We start from the raw sequence: 23,893 nt of genomic DNA on the forward strand, positions 1-23,893 counted from the left end.
GTAATTTTAGAAAAAACTGAAGATGTGAAAGTCGTCATCGGTTTGTGTCGAATATTGGTAGTGCGAAGAACTTCCTCAGAAGCCGGTGCCTGCACAGTGGCTCTAGACCCATCCAAGGTAGACATCCGCAGGTTCCATTGTCAAAGAAGAGTCTCGCGTCATAACGGACTCTGAACGGGTCTCTGTAGCAGCCTGTGATTCCATCGAAGCAGGCATCAAGGGCTGCGAAAGTGCCTCACTGAGTACTGGCGATTAGCTTAACTGAATTGTCGTCGGTAGTTCTGGACCTGTGCGGTCTTGTCTTAGTCTTTATTCTTACATTTTTTTTGGAAGATCGGTAGTTGGATGGCTTACCGAAGCCATTTTGGAATACAGAGATCGAGAACGAAAGTATTTAGCTATAATAAGGGCCCAACGACGAACAGTTCGGGCATTGGACAAAGCATGAAACTGACAGCGAGGTAAGTTGTGGTCTGTGCCTAAACAGGTGATGCAGTAAGAATGGAAATCTTGGTGTGGTATTTGCTTTCCACAGGTGAGACAATTGTTAACTTTTTCTGACATCGATTAGAGCAAGAAAAAAGGATCCCTAATGGGGTACTTAGCTTTAAAAGACTTCAAGATGACTCAATTTTGGAAAGAAAACTCAGGTAGCAGGCAACCGGCACTCGTGCAAACTGCTTCTCCTTTGGGCTCCTCGGCAAGAAAGACTGGTGTGTAATGGGCATCGGCTGCCTGTTTTTATACTCCTGACGACCTGATGTCAGTCCTGATGCGACAGCAACCAACGCAGAAATAATAAGCCTCTGGTATTCAGGCCGACTGAGGGCCACCCCTGGCAGGATAACCCAAGTGTGATGACTGCAACAGTGAAACACGAAGAACATCTGAATAGTATCTGCCACATATTTAGCATCACATCAAAAATCCAAGCAGTACGCTAAGAAATCAAAAGATTAGCACACAACTAGTCATGGCTGCGATGATGGTCTGATTCTAAATATGGAAAGGTAATAAAGTAGGCATGCCACACACAATAGAGAGCCAACGCAAGCACTGGCAAAGCAAGTGAAAAGCAAATAATTTAGAATACACGAAAAAAAGTCAGTGGCACACACTGGCAACTTTCTTAAAAATTGGTCAACACTAACAGAACCTCTTCAAAGGAGACAGCATAATTAATAACTCACCTATATGAGCCTTAAGAGTGTGGCTTTTCAACCTGCTATTGTATGAAGATTTAAAGGGGCACAGTTTGCAGCGGAAAGGTTTATGATGCCCATGATGAGTCTGCATGTGACGATCCAAACTACAAAATAAATGGATACATCAGTGAAGATAAACTACGATTAGAAGACAAAGCTATTCCACAAGTAAGAAGTGTTACTTTAACATGGAGTACTCTTACTTCATTCATCAACAGGTACACACAATAAAAAATCAAAGCATAAGACATACCACAAGCAGCAGCTAGTGGTAATGAGCATCAGCAGTACTGTATTCACCTTTCAATTACACATTTACAGATTTCATACTGCACAAATGCCATGCCATAATGCAAGCAATACATTTTTATTTTACAATCTGTTACTGTGGTTGATTTGGGGATTTTTTTAAGCAGTGTTAACTGGCTTAACACCCTCTCTTAAACTAGGATTGTCCCCCCCCAGCTCTGCAGAAAGTAACATGCCAGAGAGCCACTACAGCAATGGACAGAGGAAACGTTTAGATGCATTGCTGGGAATTTACCTCCCCCACACTCTGGCCACTCATTTAAAGGCCAGTGGTTAACATTAGACATGTTAGGAAGTGCCCTTCATCATCTTCAAAGTGGCATTGCTTCTCACTCCTGCTCACAAGCCTTACATGGCTGCCATTTTCAGTCTCAGCCTGCACCAGAAAATTCAATAAAGGCACACACATGCAGCGATATGCTGGCGCACTCTTGCAACCCTCACTCGAAGGAAGGAGAGCAGGCACAGCCTCGACTCTTCTCTTCTCCCACTCCAGTTCCTAGGTGTGCCAAAGAAAATGACTAAACTTGAATCACTTGACAAGACGTCGCTGTTTTAGCCCTCTACACCATAGAAATCATCAATGGAAGTGATCATTTTGAATTTTTAATTTTTAGACACAAGCATGTTGTACAAACTTCTTTACACTCAATTACACAAGTATTATAAATGCAAGAAAAACAAATACTTAAAACACATGTATAATAATTCCTTTTGGACGTGCAGAACTCAAGCTTATTTTATCAAAGTAAGGGCCACGGGAAACCAACACTACTATAAAAAATGTACCCGTCACCAGGGTTTTAATGCAACCAAACACCATTTCTACCCACTTCTGTTTTATATAGAAATTCAGACCTACTTGTGTCTAAATGCAGAGACAAATGGGCAAAACTGGCAGTTGTACTTGTCTTCGCGAGCAAACATTGCTACGGCCAAGTGACTTCTCTCATGGGAGCGCAGCCCTTGCATTGACATCAGAACCCGACCACACTGGGTACAGGGATAGCCGCCTTGTCGGACTTCATTTTCTGCAGCAAACTCCTCTCCATCCATTCCTATTTCATCATCTCCTGCTGCACAGATGGAATCTTGAGTGGCATCTCCTTCCTTTTCAGAAGCTGTCTTCTCTGTGGTTCTCAACACTTCTTCCTCCTACAAAATGCAAGGAAACAACAAGATGTCTACTCTTTTTCAAACTATCATTCAGTCTTCATACCCAAGTTACTTTTTATACTCGGAGGTTAACATTGTGAAGCAAAACCTTTGAAATAGTAAATGTGCTGTGAATAAATCTCACCATCTTTGTTAATCACAAAAAACAGAGAGAGATCTACCAGTTCCTATAACAAACAATACCTTCAAAGACGGTGCTCTTCTCCTCACCTTAAACAGAAAGAATAAATAGCAAATGAACTATGTCTGAAACACTGTGGCTGTCTATTACCAATAGCTATCATAGAAACTTGGCTAATGGAGATCTCTTGTACAGCCCAATTGCTGTCAAACAAATTAATCTACAACAGACTAAACACTTACGTAGGGGATACAGTTATGTTGTTTAAATCAACAAGTTCCTTAAGCTTGGACTCATTTTCCTTAAGTATCAGTGTGCTACCCTTCAGTATCTCCAATATTTAACTGCACTGTGTATGCAGATCATTTAGTCTGAAATTCAGGCAAACAAAGTGGAGTGGAGCAAAGTTTTAAATACATCTGGAACTGGATGGCAAACCAAAAAAGCTGCTAATTTTACACCTTCAGCACTTCAGTACTGCTCTTCGACACACCTTAGAAGGTAGCAAAAAATATTGCATCACCACTGATGACCCACTTTGCACAATCATCCCTCAAGTAGATAAAGATATGTCAACACATAATTGCATCAACATCTCAGCTTCACATACCTCAATCACTTGAACTAAAGTGGTCTGTGCTAAAGCTGCCCTCCCATTTCACTAACTGCTTGTGTATGAAGCCTTCTACAGGAACATGCATTAACATGCTTAAACCAAAGCTTGAGTCCACACACCTTTCAATAGCCTTCAACTCTTCTGAAAACACAAATCGATTACCTACATACATGTGTCAACCAAGACGCTCACTTCCTAACCAGGCTTCTCTTTTGACCTAGTCATAGGAGAAAAGGCATTCTCAGAGAGACAAAGAAAGACACCAGGCAACCTGAAACAATGTACCTTATAATATTACCAACTGCAAAAGTTTCCCTGAATTCAAAGAAAAAAACCTGACCAAACATCTTCAAGAACTATACAAGCATACCCACTTTCAAAACAAAACCTACTAATGTATACATACTTTTATATCAACCTTCTTTTCACAGTGTACTTGTACATAGTGATTTTTTTTTTATTCAACAACTTATTGCCTCATTTGTCTCAACATGTAGAAGACATACAGATTTAATTTGATAACATTTACACAAGCAAAATATAGTGAAAACAAGATGCTTTATTACTTCTCTGAAAAAGGTTCCAGGACCAGCCCAGTTAACTGGTTAGCAAAAAAGGAATCGGTGAACTGGCAATTTGGTAAACCAGCGACATGACCCAATTCCCCTAGGCAGAAGCACAAACTGGAAAAATCAAAAACATCTTTCATTAAAAAGGTTTCACAGCACTGCAATCTCACCTGGCACAACTGCAGATGAAAAATGGCGAGCATCCACAGAGCCTTTTAATGGACAGGGCTCATTAAGACAAACAGCAGCAACACTTCAACATGTCCACAATCTTACTTGTGGACAACTAGAAATGCCAACGCCTAAAACAAACACTGTGCATACCTTTTCTGATGGAGCCTGAGGAGGAACTTCTCCATACTTGAGATGTTTCCGAAGGTGGTTACAGATCGCACGAAGTGTTGGATGAACTTCGACACAGAACTTACACTTGTAACCCACAATTCTTTTATCCCTTCTGAATCCATCATCATAATGGCCAATGGCCTACAAAAACAGAAAGTCATACTGGTATAAAACAGTCACATTTGTGGCAAAAAAAAAAAAATTTGCTAGACTCACCAGGTATGCTCCCCACCTAGAAAAATCAACCTGAAACCAGTACACAATGCCAAGGCAGCTATGCTATCAAAGAGCTCCTTTCAACAAAATAATTCAGCGGTTAGACAAGCAAAAAACAAGACATGCTGCAAAGCACTTACTATCTTAACCTGACTAGGTGACTGCTGACCTCTAACATGGACTTTGACTGTAACCTATGGCACAACAGTGAGGGAAAAGGCATCAGTGTAATACTACGTCAGCCACTAGCAGTCAGTTCAAGAAGACTAACATTCCTTCATCATCTTTCAAAACTACAGTAAGGCATTTAATAAATTAACGGATAGAAAATCCAAGGAGTCTGCATTTCTTTTCCCATGCATTATGATTCTTGATGCAAAAAATACACCTGCCTTAAGAACTTACCATAACAGTACTACTGATCACTGTTGGCATTCATAACTGTTGGGTTATCTTACCAAATAATCATGACGTCCATTTGGGGCACCAAAAGCAAAACCTTCCATGCAGCCATATGTCTGACATACGACCCAAGCCTGTGGGCTTAAGGGTACACACACTGAGTATTTACGCTCATTCATCTGCTCACCTCAAAGCCAGTAAGTCCGAGAGGCCTGAGAAAGAAAATAAACTGGTCAGCTAAGACGAGAGAGGTGGAAAGAGAGTCATCCCTTGTCCATAAGAAAAAATATCAGAGAAGGGGGAAGGTACGGGGGAAAGAATACTGCAACAGTAATCAAGAGGACATTTGTTTAAGAATTTACCATAACAGCAGTACCATGTCCTTCTTTAGATCGCTGTTGCAGTATTGCAAATTGTTGGGTGATTCCCAAAGCTTAAGAGTCTGAAGGGTGGATGGAAGGGAGACCAAAACTGTCTAGGAATCCAGAGAGGAATATCCTGGTGATGGTGGCTCTGTACTCCGAGAAGGCGTCATCTCAGTAATGTTTGGCAAAAGTATGCAGAGAAGACAAAGTAGTTGCTTCTATAACTGTTCTAGAATCAGTCCCCTTGTAAAAGGCTCAAGATGAGGCCATTGCTCTGGTAGAATGATCCTTTGCCCTGGTAGAATGAGCCTTTGCTGGAGATGAGGTTTTTCCATGCTGAACATAGCAAAAGGAAACGTATTTAGAAATCCAGTTAGGCTGCTTTGAAACTATGTTTCCCAAGGATGGACTGGTTCTTACAGGCATACTGCCCTGATGAAAGAAATAAGGAAGGGAAGGTTTTCTCTAAGGGCTTGTAGCTCAAAGACTCAGCTGGGATAGGTGAAAGCTACCAGAAAATTTTTTTTCCAACTACAGAATTTTACAGAGGTAGATGCTGCTGGTTCAAAAGAGGGATATAGAAAGTTTTTCAGCACAAAGGTGAGGTCCCATGCAGAGAGAGAGCTTCTCTTGGAGGTTTCAGGTGAAGTACACTTTCTAAGAACCATTTTATCTCAAGTCAGGCCAGAAGTGGCAGATGCAGAGGTAGGCGTACAGATATGGCGGACATGTGCATCTTAAGAGGACTATGGTAGGCCAGACTACAGTAGTTCACACAAAATGAGAGGATCACTGTGTATTAGCCTGTAGTGGGTCTTGACACCCCCCCCCCACCACCACCACAATCATTGCCATTTTGTTGTGTTACATTTCATGGCAGTCAGTTTTACTTGCCTCTTGGAGAACCCTCAGCATGTCTTCAGAAAACTGATGTCTAAAAGACATCAGAATCTTATCATTCATAATGTCAAGCTGAGGGATGACAGGTTGGGATGAAGTAGACAGCCCTTGAGCTATGTGAACAAGTCCACTGTGGAGGGAAGCTTCTGGTGATGGCCCTTCACTAGGAGAAAGAGGAGGGAACCAGTAATGCACTAGCCAAGAGTCAGTCAACACAGTAGGATCTTTGGGTATTCTCTTGGGATCTTTACTAAAACCTCCTGGAGAACAGGAAGGATACAAGAACCTCCCTTTCCAAAGAAAGGCCAGTGCATCCATTTTCCAAGTGTGAGGACAGTAGGCCCTGATTCAAAAGGAGCAGAAGTTGTTTGTTGTCAATGGAGGCAAAAAGATTCATCTGTGGTAGTCCCCATTTGTGGACTATGTCTAAGAAAATCTCCCAGTTCAGCATCCATTCATGGGGATCTTCTCTTGATCTGATTAAAAAGTCTGCCTGGACATTGTCCTGTGAGCAAATGTAAACTGCCTGGAGGGAGAAGTTGCCTTTTGTGTCCTGCTCTCATGGCAAAAGAGCCAGCCTGCACAGTTAGTAAGATCAGGTTAAGATAAGCTTCCCCCCGCTTGTTTACGTACAGCGTGGCTGTTGTGTTGGCTGTGAACACTCTTAGGGGACCTCTTTTCCAAGGATGGAAGATGATCTGCAGGGCCTGTATTAGTAGTGCCCTCATCTCCTAACAGACGTGCTCCGATCTCAGACTTCTAGACCTCTGTCTTGAATTCGCAGGTTGCCAGTCTATGCGCCCTATGCATCATCGGATGTATTTGTGTACATCTCCTACTGCAGAGTCTGCAGTGTGAAGGGAAGACCTGTTTAGCTTCATCTGGGACAGCCACTACAGTACGTCCTCCTTTAGGCAAGGCAGGAGAGGAACTGGTGTGTCCAGGGGATGAGAATATTGGGACCATGTGGATTTCATGTACCAATGGACCTTCCTCATCTGGCAAAGGGAACTATGGACGTGGTTGCTGTCATGAATCCCAGTGCTCCAAGGATCTCCCTTGTAGCACAAGACTGAAGAGGAAGGAGATAAAGAAGAAACTGGTTAGGTTTTGCACTTTGTGCAAACTGCATGACTTTGGTGTCTTGTCTATTCCCCAATAAAACTAAGCCTTGGGTTGGTTCTATTGCGGACTTTATATTGACTGTAAAACCAAGGGCCTGAAGTAGGTTCAAGGTGAATGTGAGATGATGAGTCAACAGTATCTGCTGGGAAGGTGCCTACATTAACAGATCATCCAAATATGGATATATATGGATTCCCCAAGCACTGCAATAATCTAAGACTGGGGTGAGGCAGTTTGTGAAGACTCTTGGGGCTTTTGAGAATCCAAAAACCTCAGAAATTTCATGTAAGCAGGGTGAACAGGAATGTAGAGATAGGTATCCTTTAGTTTCCAGAGACACCAGGAAGGCTTCACGAATGAATGAATGGAAGCAGAGTCTGTACGGACAGCATCCTGAAAGACAGAATGAGGAGAAAAGTCTTATGGTTAGACAGATCCAGGACTGGTTTCCAGTCTCCTTTTCTTGCGACGGGGACTAGTCTTTAATAGAACGCTCTTCCCACATACTGCAGAGGCACTGGTTCTCCTGTAACTTGTTCTAGCCAGGGCAAATGAAAGCAAACCAGAAAACAGCCGGCATACAACCATCAGTGTCCTTCATTCCAATTCTTTTATTCTTGTATGGCTTTCATTGTTCCAAATTACTACTATAAATCCATGTACTAAATTGATGCAAAATAACACCAATTCAAAAACAATCCAAGCATAGCAGTTTTGGCATTTCTGCCTTCATCAGTGCAATAGCATACACACTAGTCACAATGGATTTAAATATGCATCTCAACATGTTGATTAGTTTTCTACAAATTATCAAGCCCCAGAGAAATAATCCTCCCAGCTAATTATCCAACTTTTTTCTTTCCTATTTAATATTCCATGCCTAGCATAACATCATTTTATCAGTAATAAATTAAAGCTAGAGGTACTATGTCTAACAGCATGCTTGTATAAAGCATTAGATGTACAGGCACATCTAATAATTGCCAACATGCTCTGAAATCCTTAATTTAAATAGACTTGATGTCTGACCTACGTAAATGGTTGAACATGTACATGTAGCCAAATACACAATCCAATCAGAATTACACTTACCAAAATATGAATATTAAATACCCTAAAGGTATTCTGTGAAGTAAATAGTTTATTTTTACATACATATTCCCAAAAACTGCAATTGCCACAAGGTTGGCATCCCTCTAAAATGTGACCTCCTAGTGTTAACTGACTTGAGCTGAAGTTGGTTTGTCAAATTTCTTATGACTGAACCATCCTTCCAATGTCTTACCTATTCTATATGAAAAAAGACATCTTCCAGGCAATAAATCCCTCAAACACTCACCTGAAGCAGGATCCCCATTTTTTGTGAACCAAATCTGTAAAAAAAAACAAGTATTACTACCAGAACTGGTAGTAAACCTAAGTGGATCTCTTGATTTGTTCTTAGAATTATATCTTAATAGTTGCGCTCTATCACCACCACTAATGGATGTACAAACATCAAACACCTATACCTCCTACCACAAAACCTACCAACCATATCCTTTTCTGTTTTCCAATTTCTGTTCAGACAAACAGATCCTTCGTAATCTAAGAAACTTATTTAGGAATATTTTTGAGAATGTCAAGTGTGCAAACTCTTGGCATGTAAAAGGGTGTTGAATTGTGGATGTTTCCTAAACATACTACAGGCTAGCGTACCATCCTCCTGAAGCATAACTTGTACATCCCCAAAAAATTTGATTTATCTGGAATCAAAATGTACTGTAAAATGGATCCTCCACTTATTCTCTGTACAATACTGTACAAATTATTGCAAATTAAGTAACATCTGATCTCAAACTAACCAGCAATCAAGACATTTTCTCCAGGTGTCCATGGAATCCAAATTATAACAAGTCATATCATAAATGATTTGTTCAATATATCCCATTAATGTCAGCATAAATGGGTGCAAAAGATGCTCCATTAACTGTACCACTGACCTGCAAAAAACATTCTTCCTTAAAGTAAAGCACATTTTTCATTAAAACCTGTTCAGTAAGGCAAAGTAGAAATGTGTTGAATCCTGGCTATATATCAAAGCTAACAGACCACCCCAGTAGGGAATATTGGTATAATGGGCCGTAACATCTAAGCTACGTAAACACCAACTCTTCTCAAGTTGCATCTGATATTTGCATATAAAAAACTCAGTTAGACCTTGAATCCTAAAACATATCTTTCCCAATAATGTTTTTAAATATCCGGAAAGATAAACAGATAATAGTTATGTTAATGACCCCCTTCCAGAAAGTATAGGTCTCCCAAAAGTTGTCAAAGATTTTTATGAATTTTTGGTAACACTTAAAAATATTGTTTAGTCAGGTCCTGCACTGTTGGATGATAAACAATTTCTTTAGAAATAATGCCCTCTTCATGAGCAAGCTCCAAAAATGAATCAATTTTCACCTTAAATTTAAGAATATGATCTAATACATTTTTGAGAAGGTGGTCCCATAATTGTTTTTGGGCTTTAGAATAATACATAACCCAATCCCAAAGTACAACAGCACCTCTTCTGCTCTATTAATCACGACTTGCCTGTTTTTAGCTAAATCCTTCATAACTTGTTGTTCTGACATCAGACTGTTAATTTTTTTTTATAATAAACAAGAGCAGTCTAAGCAGGATTTATCTACCTTTAGGTTTAGGCTACTTTTGTTCCGCATTCTAAGTTTTAAGGGAGTTACATTTTTCTTAACAATTCTTACAGGGATATTTATAATAATAAATTTTAACAGCATCACCACAGGTGACTGCATCAGGACACATGACTTTACGTTCCTACTTTTCTTTCTGCCCAGGTCGCACTGCTCAATACTACACGTGCACTCCTCTGATCCTACACTTCAACTTCAGGTCATATAGTAGTGGTACAGTCACTAGCAGAAAACTATACAGTAATAAAATCATACCTAATGCTAGTTTGTCACAGCACCCCTCTCACAAACTTGGGCAGTCATTCAAATGGCCCCTTCTTTTACATGCACAGGAGTGTGGTGTAGATACAATGATAATTGTAATGATAATTGACCCACCCCCCTCTTTCCTGTAATTTATACTTAACTGGCCACTCCCAGTTGAACAATTACCTAATTACAGCTTGGTTTGTACTTGGGTGCAGCTACATATATCCAACATCTTTACAATTTGCCATATATTATTTACAATGGCCAACTCACGTATCACTCCCTTTCAATCCCTAATGCACAACAAGAGACTAACTTTTAGTTATATTACTCTTATAAAAACATGCGTAAATGGGCGTGCCTTCGTTGAAGGTTGAACGTTGAGCTGGCACCTTGATGTACGTGAAAACTCTACTGCCAATCATTAGCAGATCGGAGTTCCGCTGTGGCGACCCCTAACCGGGAAAAGCTGAAAGACAACAACAACAACTTTTATAACAACCCTATTATCCCTTGCTCACATTACTTCTTATCAAAACAGACTTCATGCACCACTCCCAAATTGTGTAACCTCTACTCCTTATGTACCCAAACTTCAAGGTATGAACATTAAAATATCTTCTTCACTCAAACACCACAACACCACATTACATGTGTTTCTCCTTTATTAAACACTCCAATATTTCAAAACCATCTATGAGATTTAATAAACTTATACTTGCTGTCACAAAGACCACACCATATCTATTCAACAAACTAACATTAAGTGTGGATATACACCCAAACTCAGTACCTATCACTAATCTAAACTCAGACATCAACACTACCATGGACCACACTCCATTTACAATTATTCCCCAAAGATGTAAAGGTGATATAATCTTCTTGCATTTGAATATTAGAAGCATTACCAATAAAATCCATGATCTGCATGCTAATAATAGTCTATATACACCAGACATAGTAGTAGTTACTGAAACCTGGTTGAAACTTCAAGTCTTAAATGATGAAATTCTCCCCCCCTGGCTATAGCATTATTCGTCAGGATAGAATGCTGAAAAAAGGTAGAAGCATAGCTATAGTCTACAAAACAGATCTATCTCGAACAGCTATGGATCAAACCACTCAGTAAAGCTGAAATACTATGTTGTAAACTTACCATACATTCTAAAATACATATTAATATAATTGGAATATATCTTCCCCCAGCGGATAATACATCTATCCTAGAAGGTATCCTAGATTACATTTCTCAAAAGCTTCTCCAGGAAACAATTATATTAGGAGATCTGAACATTGGACTAACTGTAATGGCCCAAATCCCACTAAATATGTAAACCTTTATGGGTTTTACCCAGCTCATACAAAAACCCACCAGAATAGACAAAACATCAACTAAATGATCCATTCTAAACTGGATACTTACTAACCGACCTGACTGCTCTCCTCACTCAGGCCGTCTTCCCAGACGGCCTTAGTGATCATCTCCCAACATACCTACTAAGACTACGGCTGTACCCTACTAAATTGACACTATATCGGCAGATAAGGAACAAAAAAAAAAAACATGAACCTTGATCTTTTCCTTTATACACTTAGACAGTGCAACTGGTCCCCTCTTATAGTATTACCCCTAGATGAAGCCACTCATTACTTCACTAGTACCTTCCTATCTGCCCTAGATGACCACGCCCCTCCCAGGACTATTAGATTTGAATCAACGTCTGCCCCATGGTTAAGTAACAACTCCAGGTCTCTACTAAAAGCAAGAGATGAAGCATGACTACACTGGCAAAAAACTAAATTACAAGTTACTAGGCAGTCTTATTGTGAACTAAGAAACAAAGCAAAAACACAAATAAAACAGGATAAAATAAATTATTACTCATATACAAACTAAATATCACAATAACCCACAAAAATTATGGGCAGGTATTAACACTGGTAAAGCTGGTACACCCCCTCCCACTACAAAAAATAGCTTTGACTGTATAGCAACACAGTTTAACACCTACTTCACAGCAACTATTCTACAACCCTCTAATAGCCACAGGTCTACTACTGCATCACAAACAACTACATCCCAACAAAACAAGCACAGCTCTCTCTTCAAACATCACTACATACTGTTAGACAACTTCTTAGAAAACTAAAACCCACTTCTCTATCTGCAGATCACTTACCATCTCAATTCCTCAAACTATCTTCTGAAGTAACTGCATACCCTGTCTCAATTCTAATAAACAGATCTATTTTACAACAATATGTTCCTACCATTTGGAATATCTCATACATCACCCCAATCCTCAAGGGTGGAAATTCTACTGAATTGTCTATCATCCTATTGCAATTCTATCTCCTCTATCAAAAATACTTGCAAAAATTATTCATAAGCAACTCATGGATCACTTAAACTCTAAGTAGTTGTTATCCAGCACCCAACATGGCTTCCGACCACACCACAGTACCACCACTGCACTTTTGTCATTTACAAACACAGTTAACAACCATAGAAATAATGGCAGACATGTATCCTCCATTTTTTTAGACTTATCGAAAGCTTTTGATATGGTGAATCACAACAAACTTCTACATGCACTCTCCGATGTAGCTTTATCACACTCTACACTTACATGGTTTCAGCGCTACTTAACTGGAAGACAGCAAGCAGTACGTTGGCAACAAAGTCTATATCCTTTGCTACCAGACACCCTAGGAGTTCCCCAAGAATCTATTCTTGGCCCCCTACTTTTCTCCATATTTACTAACAATCTCTGTACTGTGTCCTCCTCAGCCACAATTATTCAATATGCTGATGACTCTACAGTATTGTGTGCTGCCAGTACCCTTTCTGAACTGCATGTACTCACTTACCCTTCCTCAAAATTGAGTCTTGGCCAACAAATTCCTGCTCATTATTAAACCCCAACAAAACAAAGCTCATACTATTCCATCATAATAAAGCTACTATAAACACAGAATTTTTTCGGATAGTATCTAGAAATAACACTACTATCACTGCCTCCCCACATACCAAACTACTAGGGGTTGAAATTGAAACTAATACGAGATTTGACATCCATATCTCTCAATTAAGAAAGTACACAAAAAAACTATGTACACTATATAGGAACAGGCAATATCTCACAAATAACACAAAAATAGCTACTGCCCAGACTCATTTGACCTCTACTCTTTTTATATGCATCACCTGTATTTATTAACCTCAGGAAAACTGAGCTGGTAAAACTGGAAGCCTGCTACAATCAAATAGCTAGATGTGCAGCAAACTCTACAATGAGATCACACCATTGCTCTGCCCTAAGGAAACTACACTGGTTAGAACTTCCCCATCTCCTACACTTGTCTCAGCTTAACATGGCTTACAAAGTCTTCTATCATTCTGCAAGAACTCCATGACTTGCTAGAGCCCTATTCATGTGGCACAATGCTGCGGTCAAACAATAAGACCCTCATACAAATCTCAACAGCACACAATCGTGCTGGAGAGTCCACCTACTCTCATTATATTGCTAAGATTTGGAATTCTGTACCTAGTTACATCACATCTAGCACTACGTTAACTAAATTTAAACAAACACTAAAAGCCCACCTTATCACTAAATGGCTCTGCTCTTGCTCTGCCCCAGACTAAAAACCTTCAAACTCTTTACTTTACATACAGCTCTTCTTATTTATAATCTTTTGTTCTATGTGGAGCTTTTCTCCCCGGGCCTCTTCTGAAAATGGACATTCCGTCCAGTCAGACTTTCCCGGTAATCAAATGTAAAAATAAATAAAAAATAAAACAACACAGTACAATATAAAAACTGGAACTCTATCAAACTGAACACTGTGGTTACTTATTTATTGCATCTGTTTACTGAAAAACAGTGACTGGAGAAAAGGCCCCTCTTCAGTGGAGGGTGGGGAAAAAACTCCAAAGCCAATTTTATTAGTGTACAGTAGCAATACTTAAGAGGACTCATAAGAGAGAAGTGTAAAACAAGTACAAATCATAAAGACAAGATCATTGGAGAAAAGCTCAAATCTGCACTTAATTTTAGACCTGAATTATTTAAAAACTATTAAATGAGAAAAAAATTCTGATCACTTCATTATTGTACAGATCGTGTTCATGGTACAAGTCATGGGGGTGGTCACCAGGTGCTATGCTCAATCATAAGCAATGGTAGTTTATATATATTTTTTTAAATGTATGCCGAAACTGTATGTTGGCAGGTTAATAATGGTGAATCACAATTTGAGACCTTAAACTTCAATAAATGTCTACTGAATACACTGAAAGATACACATAGGGAAGAAATGTGACTGTTTATAAATCCTGCTCTCTTTACATTCCTACATAGTACTGAAGGTTAACGGATAAGCAACTTTGTAAAAACAACCTTCTAATACTTCAGTAACTTACAGAACAGTAAAACGGTGTTAATACCAAGAAATCTTTGACAGTGCAAGACAGAAAGAATAAGGGTAAGTACAATTTGCCGGTCAATAATAAAAAATATCACCACTGCCTGATCATGTGAAAGATCTAGGCTTAATTAAAATTTGATGCAACAGTAGTAATTTTATACGGAAATGTTACAGAACTGTGTGGGATTATCCCTGACAGGCCTCAGTATTCCAGCCAAGACAGTGGAGATGTCTCTGATCTCCCTTTTTACTTTTTCTTGGCACTTGGCAAGCTAGCTTCTCCATACATCTTTTCTTCTTTTTTTTTAGAGGAATGCTAGATGGTGACCAGTGCTGACAGTAGCCATTTGAGGTAACCTTTTTAGTGAAGGAGTCCACCTTCTACTTATCCACATAGGGCTGGAGAATTTGTTCTTTTATGCATAGAAACCACAAGACGACATGGACACATTATGAGAAAGCCCCAAGCAAATAAACTCACTGAGAGGGAAATTCTTTTTAAGGATTTGGCTCTTGTGCATGTACTTAAATTTTTGACACATGGGCACCTCATTGATAACCAGTGACACCAGTATCCATCTTTGTAAAAATAATGAAAACCCCACAGTAATGGATAAACGGATATATAGGGTCCCCAGTGGGATAAGTAACAGCCAGGCCCTGGGAGGTCAGTAGACAAAACCCTGAACTGACAGAGGCCTTCATACAGCACAAAATGGACTGCCCTGTGGGAAGAATAGGATCGCATGAGATGACATATTTCTTTACACACAGGACGTGCCAACAACCCTGGAAAGTAAAGATCAGCCTGTCCTGGGCAGGGTGGGGAGGGCTGTGGGAAATGGGATGAAGGTCAGACCTCATCTAAGGTAGACATTTCACAAGTAATCAGTGCAGCACACAAAGTACATCTGCTGCTCACTACCATTCAATCAGCAGCTTTAAAATCTTCTGTTCACATGACTTGATAAATTAATCTAATCTATACAAACGGAAGACATTGTATGCGAATATAATTCAGAGTCCAAGATCTATATATACCCCTTCATTATTTACAAAGTAACACACAAGCTGAAGCAAGCATAAGGAATATACTTTACTATTTCCAAAAAACAGTGTGCAATGTCATTACACTTCTCTCTATTATATTATTTACATTTAAGCTTTTTTTTTTTTGCCTAAAACTTTCACTCATGGGTATGCTACTTTGCATCATCTCCCTCTCTCTCTGCTTGAAGAGAACAAATTCAGACAGTGAAAAGCCACCTACCTCCTCCACTAATGATTACATTAATTAAGGTTTGGTATGCATTATTTGCTTTTTTTCTGTAAACAGCAAAAGTTCTTACTGTATATATCTGAACCATAATTATCACATTAAGAAAAGAAGCTTTATTGCCAAACATTAAACTACTAAGTTCAGTGCTGAGAAAAGGGCATGCACAGCCAGCTTCAACAGCTTTCAAGACCTCCAATGAAATTTAGAAAACATTTTTCAAATAATATGGAACATAGCAATATTAAAACAAAACAAGGGTCTACATATAACAAGACACAGCTGTATCACACTTAACTGTAGATGTTCCAGTAGATCAGTGTTGCAGTACTGATTCTTGGGTCTTCCTGCCGTGCAGTAGCCCACAACTGGCCCGATTTCAACTCTGTAATTTCTGCAACATAAGCATTTTGAATTCTGGGATGTTGAGCAACTACTTTCTAGTGCCCTTTTCTCATGGGACTAGAAAAATCCTCAAGTAGAAGCCTTTTCTCACTTGTCCTGGAGGGACAGGCTGGCTAGATCCTTGATGATGTAGCTCCTTGAGGACAGGTGGTAAGAGACTTTCTTGCTCTACTGGCGATTTTGGAATGCATATGAAGGGTGGTATTTCTCTGAACTGAATGCAGTACCCCCCCTCCCCGATGCTGAGGACACAATGGTCTCTGGTGATTACTTCCACTGGTTTAAGGAGGAGAGTCTTCCTGCTAGAGGTCTGGAAGGGACCAAAAGGGGCAGTAAGGGGTAGCGGGGGGGGGGTGTATTACACAGTCAAAGTTGCACTCAGTGCACGTCAGTTCCTTGGAGCCCCCCGACCTTTGAAACTGTTCTGTTTGCTGTCTCCTAGACTGTCTTGGTTTTTACCATGGAGAGGCCACCCCTTGTCTTTGTCCAGGTGGGGGACACCAAGGTTTTGAAGGGTAATTTCTACTTTACCATGAGACAGTTTGCTTTTTTTTTATTTATTTTTTTTTTTTTGGTTTTCTCAAAACGTATTCAAATGGCAGACAAAAAAGGAATTCCTTGTCCAATGGGGCATCTAGTAATTCAGCCTTTACTTAATCTAACAAGGGCTGGGTCCTGAGCCATTAGGTCTGCTGATGGCAGAACCTTTGTCAGCTGCTCTGTAAGAAGCATCTAAGGAGTCCAAGCCACATTTTAAGGAGGGTCTAGAAAATAGGAAAGCTTCTTTGGCTACCTTCTGAATTTCTTTGGATAAGGTTCTTTCCACAATAGAGTTTACAAGCATTTTGTCTTTAAGAGATTCAAGGTACTTAAGTATATAGAATTGACAATTCAAAGCTCTCATTTACCGGGGGGGGGGGGGAGACAGCCTTTTTCGTGTCATTAGGCAAGGGGTGTCTTGCTGGCCCTTTAGTGGATTCAGAGGAGACAACAGAAAGATCAACCTTCAGATTTTTAGAGGTGTTTATAAGTTTAAAGAGCTATGTAAAACCTGTCCATTTTCCATGGAGCAGGGGGTAGAGAGTCAGGATGTAAAGCTATGTCTGTGTGAAGGTAAACTTAGGTGTTCCCTGTTGTGGGTCTGGACCAATTGAGAATGGCTTACTTTCCCAACTAAAAGCCTCCTTCATTCTATGTAGGACATCCCCCAAAGGAAAGATTTTTGGGGGTGGGGTGGTGGAAGCGATACACTGTCATCCAAGTCAGAGTCTTGGTAGGTTTGAGACGGTAAGTGTCTAGAGTAAAACAATTCATCCTCCATCGTCAGAGACAGAGGACTCTACCTCTTCCTGAAAAGGTATTTCCCTGCTGCTTTTAGATGGAGAGGAATCAGAGGTTGATTAGTGAGATGGCCCTCTAGATTTATGAAAGCCATAAACTCCTGTGCAATTTTAAGGAAGTCTTGAGCTTCAGTCTGAGTAGAGATGGTAAGAGGTGGTGGCAAAGCAAATTAAGTGACATGCTTCGGTTTGGGTGTCCAGTTTACAGGGACGACCAGAGGATGGTAAGGTTCAACAGAGACTTTGATTTGGATTTTGGTACTTGGGGAAGACATGGAGTCTCCCAGATAGACAGACTCTGGAAGCAGAGGCCTACTGAATGACCTCAGACCTGACCAATCTATGAAGAGCAGAGGGGTCGCATCAGAGGGTTCAGGCCTAGGAGTTGCCAGTCCAGGGGTCTGCAAGGTACTTCATCTAGGATGGTCAAGAATGGTAGTCAGAGCTTTTTAGGAAACATCAGGGTCCTTAGTCTTTTTGTTTTTCTGCTTTTTTTGGATTGCACTTGGAGATACCAGAGTCTGCAGAGGTCCTGAGGTAGCAGTGGATTGTGATCCCACTGAGGAAGACCAAATTGATAACTCCATATGGGCTGCAAGTACCTCGACCCTACATCCAGGGGTTTTCCCCACACAATTTTGCACACTAGGAGCAGTTAGAGACATTGTGATGAGGACCCAAGCAGAACAGACAAAATGAGTGGAATTTTTTTTTGTGTGGGATTTGCTTCCCATACTTGAAGCAATTGCTTAATTTTTTCCAATATTAAAGTTAGTATTGAAATTTCCCCAACGGGGTACTTTTATCTGACTGGAAAGAGGAGGAGCATCTCTGGAAACACAAGCCAACCAATAAACTGAACACGTGTGAAGCAAATCAGATTGCACGGCCAGAAAGAACTAAAAATGGTGCTGAAGGACACTCATATTCTGATGATCGGTTATCAGTCCACTAGGGATGATCCAAAGAATGGAAAATTGGGCCGGTTGGGGGCTTCTGCATGGCAGGAAGTCCCAAGAATCAGTATTAAAGCACTAACTACAAAGGACATCTAAAGATCTTCCTCCAAATGTCATGCTTCTGCTTTGCTTAGGTACATGCAGTGAAGTAAAAAAAAAGGGCATACCAGACATATTACAGTACCAGATATACTAGAGTACCAGATACATTACAGTACTATTAATTGCCAAAAGCACCAGCCACAAAGAGAACAAGTAAAAACACAACCACTAAACAATTGTTCTCAGCACAGAACAGCAAGAAACCCACAATCGTGTCAAGTTCCATTTGTTTGCCCAATACTATTGCTCTTTCAGGTTCAAGAGTACTTACTAAGCTATTGATCTGTAGGAGTATTAAGAAGCCTAGCCTTAAATTACCAAGGAAGTTCTTAGCCCTTATATACTGCTAGAAATAACCATGTTCAGCCTATCTCTGGGTTGTGTTGGAACATTTACATATTTCCACTATCCATGAAGGACAGGGATACTAAACCTGGGGGTGAAGATGTGGTAACACAAATCGACCAAATTATATTTCAACAGAGCAAGAGAAGTACTTGGGTTTATGTGGAAACCCACAGAAATTGTATTCTCTGGGATACAAACCTAACCCTTTTACATGTTCTATTTAATGTGCAAAAAAGATAAAGAGATAGTGATCCCCCAAGAGAATGCTTATAATACCATTTGACTTGTAGTAGTTCTGACAGAATACACTCTGCTGAAGCTCTACATGTGAAGCACAAGTCACCTCTCAGTAGTCTGCATAACACTGAAAATAAGAACAAGGATTTCTTGGACAATGAGAAGAGGTAAAGGAATGATCAAATAAGACAGGCAAGTATGAATTCTGTATTACATTGCAGGTGCACATGTAAATGATTGATGCAACACAACTGAAATGGTCTACTGAAGCCCCATGACAAAAATTCTTAAATGTGCCATGCTCTAGCAAGCTTGGTAATCTACACAAGTCAGACATCAAATACATAGCATGCACACAGCTACCTACAAATGAAGAGTCTGTCTACAAAAGAACTTTGGCAGTGGCAACAGGAGCAGAAAGCATGCCTTGAGAATCTCTGTGGAGTTCTGGTTACTCGCATTGTTACAGCTGTATAGACTGTTCACTTCAGTTCAGGTTTCTGCAGGTAACCAAGCCATTTATGCGCATTTCTTAATGAAAGACTGCTTTCCACTCCATTGCACATCACATACTACAGAGAGAGAGTGGAGCTCTTTCCTTTCTCAGAAAGAGGAAACGAGACCCTGAACTCAAACAGGAACAGACAAGAAGCATTTACAGCTGATAAATGGTCTCACGGGCAATTACAACCTATAGTTGCTTCTGCTTGTTTAGTAGTACAAGTAAACGTCACTACGCCACCTCCTTGAAGAAATAAACAGAGCAGAAGATGAACACGTTTGCACAATTACTAAAAAACACTGAGATTTCTCCTTTAGGGCATTCTGAAAGTCCCCATATCTACAAGTCCATTCCACATCACTTTTTACTCTATTAACGTATCTTACAAAAGAAAGGAGAAAATATGAAAAGTGGAGGAAGTCCAATCTCACTTCCACGGCTGTTTAGCTGTTGTGAATCTCTTTTTTGTGGGGAATATATAATGAAGTGACAGGCATTCTTGCTGACTCTACCTTAAGGCCAGCCTACATATGAACTGTTGGTGTCTAAGCCACCCCTGGCACAGTCACCTGTATAAAGTACCCATGAATTTGGATTGGACTCAAGCTTCGGAGTCTGCACAGAAAGGGAAAGACCCCCCCTTTCCACTTTTGGTTCTCCCATCCTTCCTCCATATCTCCAAAGGTATTGTACTAGGGTTTTATATACCAGGCAGCAAACCATAAGTCCTCAACGTAGACATGATAGGTACTACCACAGATTTATTCCACCCCAAGAGTAAAAGGCACAGAAAGGAGCATCAGCAATGTAAATCATCACCAGTGGCAGCAGAAACTATCCAGCCACCTATGCTTGCTCAATCCACCAGGAAAGCTTTCCTGCAAAACAGTTTTGAAGACACTGAAGTGTGGGTGATGGTCTGCATCTACTTCTCCAGTTTACCAAAGTAAGCCACTTAGCCACCCATCGAAGAAATACATTAACAAAACCATGTCAACCATATGTCCACTGAACTCTAAGCCTTTAGCAGTAAAGAAAAACCACAAGCAAAATAATGTAACAATGTCCATGACTCAAATTAACAATAAAGGAAGTGAAACATACTTTCCTCACACAAATGACAGCTGCCTGTACAAGAAGTACTTACAACAGCAAACTAAAACAAACAGCAATAGATGTAGCAAAACAAACCAATCACTAAGCCTGCTGCAATTTAGTGGTGTCACTTCAATGGATTCAATTTGTTGGTACGGTTTTCTCCTTCAGAGGGCTGTAGTGGTCTTTCCTACCTGTGATGTAAGTAGGGTTGCCAGCTGTCCGGTTTTTGACCGGACTGTCCGGTTTTCTGGCACATTGTCTGGTTACCATTTTCTTTTAAAACCGGACATGTGAAGTCCGGGTTTTTTTGTGCCACTGCCAAATTTGTACTAGTAGACACACTAAACAACCGGATCCAAGATGCAACAACGGAGGGTGAAAGGGCAGGGTGACGTGGACCACACACTCTTAGTGCCCTTAACAAAGATGGCTGAAAAAAATGTAATGATGGGAAGGGGGTGCCACTAGAGTGAAGTCACGTACTGTATACAGGTCACGGGTGAATGTAAAATTATGTAGTTTTCCCGCCAGTGTTTTTGAAAGTATACTGACATAGTTGTGTCAACAAGCTGGTAGAGTTGTCCAGAAGCTGAACGCTTAGTTTGTTTTGCAGGAAATCAGTGTCAAGCCTGTTTGTCGTCAAAGAAATTTTCATCGCCAAGTATGTCTTGTGTGGATGATTGGCATAACAACTCTTTGTGTACTGTTGGGAACCTTTTTGGTGAGTTTATAAGGCCTGCAATTTAAAAACTTTCACGTATGGTTGGAAAAAAAATGGTTCCGAAGATTGTCATCTGTGATTTCTTTTATTCGGAAATGTGGTACCTGGTTTGGGATACGTTTGTTTCTAAGTCTACTTGAGTGGGATGGACTTTCTTTTCTGTATGAGGAAGTGCTTGCTTTATTTAAATGTGGGGCTAGCAATATACCTGTTTTTCCCCATGTCATGTATGCACTGTTCTTCATTGTACTATATGTTTTCCTATGCTGCAGTATTGAAATTGGGGATTATTCTTCCCTGCACTCAAGTGGGTATAGCTGTGTGTTTCTTAAGAATAAGAGAGGAAGGAGACGGCAGATTGCAGCCTCCTATCAGGTTTTTATTTACTATAAATAAATCTATATCTGGGCATTGTTGGCATGGTGTTATGTTTTGCTTGCATCAGAAGTCTTGCTGTAGACTGTGCTGCCGCCGGGTTGACTAATTGCACCGCATGTAACTTATTTTTTTATTGGGGTTTACTACTATTATTGAAAACTTTTTTTGGTTCTAGCTTCTAGGGTTGCCACTTGTTTCTCTACATGCAGGAAAGTCTGTACGTGGACAGCTGTATCGTGCAGAATATATACAAAATTATAAATGTCTTGCTGTTTTGGTGCAGAAATCTAATTTTCCACTAATAATTGCACGAAATATGAAATGTTAGTATTCTTCGGAACAGAAGAAATGCTAATTTTACAAGTATGAGCTTTTGTTCTGGTAAAAAAAAAAAAATGAAGCCCATACCTCTACACTGGTTGTGGTTATGATTTGTCCCTCAAAATCTTGCATTTCCTTTAAAAAGGCTGCACTTTTGCCATTTGAAAAGGTGTTCCAGCTTATGTTCTTTCAGCGAAAGTAAGAGTTCATTTTATTGGTTATTTATGAGGTGTTTTACTGAAATTTGACAGTAAGTAGTTTTCAAGTCGGTTTTGAAGACTGAATATATGTACTTGTAGTGTAAGAATTTAAGCAGGTAGTTGCTTTTAACTGTCTCAGATACACATTCTTAGCTGTTCCTTCATCACTTGGATAAGTCTGTCACACTTTTCTATTGCTTTTGCTAAATATTCTGCAGAAAAGTAATGCCTTTCTGTTGCACTTGTTTTGGTCCTGTGTAGTTTTAGTTTGACTCACGCTATCAGCTGATGTCACAGTGATGTCACAAAATGGGTGTGGCATGGATGGGAGAGGGGGTGGGGATGGGTGGGGTTATGGGTGATGTGAGGGGTGTGGCCTTAGTCCGGTTTTAGCCACAAAGAAAGATGGCAACCCTAGCTATAAGCATAAACTAATGGAGTCAGCAAACCACATGACTACTGCTGTCACTGGTCAAGTCTTAAGGCATATGCCATTTATGGTAGGTAGCATGCCTTTGTTCTGAGCTAGTAAAAGTCAAAAAAAGTCACAATTATGACAGAATCACTCAGTGCGTTCACTGGCTGCTACATGAAATATATGCAAAATGCTCATATCTGCAAAAGTCTGCAGTTCATAAACTTCACTGTTGTCAGAGAAGCATCTGCCCTGATACTGGTGTAATAATAAAAGTAAAGTTTCTAGAATCTAATTCTGACCAGGGTACCAACTGCATAATTGTCAATGCCCTCAGTGTACCCACTACTCAGCCTGAGTGGCCACAGCCCTACACAGCCAGTTAGTAAAAGGTCTAAATGTATGAGCTAACAACTATTAAACTGAAAATCAACTACAATGCTCAGAAACTACAGATGGGAAGGGAGACGCTTCACAGGATCCTACTAAGGAAAACTGTTAGAATGCCCAAGAACCAGCACATGGTTGTGGAATACTTTAATACCATTTCATTATGAGACTTCAAACAAGCTAATACAGGTGGAGAAGGGTGCACAGGCAGGCACCTGGGCCAAGGGTGGCAGCATCGGTGCACAGGCAGGCACCTGGGTCAAAGGTGGAAGCATCTTGGCATTACTGAAACTAGAAACTTTCTCTCCTGCAACTATTTAACACATTCTCCAGTCTTGTCACCTCATGCCGTTTCTAGCACTTGAATCTTTTTAATATAGATTTTACAGTGTTTACAGTTTGTTACATCCGATCCTTCCCATGACAAACACCAACTCATCATCCTTTTAGGAGACATGGATCTAAAA

At 40.1% G+C, this 23,893-nt stretch overlaps 1 protein-coding gene across 1 annotated transcript in view; it reads right to left on the reverse strand.

The window, feature by feature from the left end:
• ZNF462 (zinc finger protein 462) overlaps window positions 1-23,893 on the reverse strand; it is a 277,322-nt gene that overhangs the window by 75,372 nt on the left and 178,057 nt on the right. The window contains exons 4-6 of the mRNA XM_044061048.1: window positions 4,321-4,482; window positions 2,377-2,669; window positions 1,191-1,309 (exon numbers count right to left, since the gene is read on the reverse strand). Coding sequence (XP_043916983.1) covers window positions 1,191-1,309; window positions 2,377-2,669; window positions 4,321-4,482 — 574 coding nt within the window. The remainder of the gene's footprint in view (window positions 1-1,190; window positions 1,310-2,376; window positions 2,670-4,320; window positions 4,483-23,893) is intronic.

This window comes from Protopterus annectens, chromosome 2.part0, assembly GCF_019279795.1.
Source record: "Protopterus annectens isolate FY-2018-M chromosome 2.part0, PAN1.0, whole genome shotgun sequence".
NCBI lineage: Eukaryota > Metazoa > Chordata > Ceratodontiformes > Protopteridae > Protopterus > Protopterus annectens.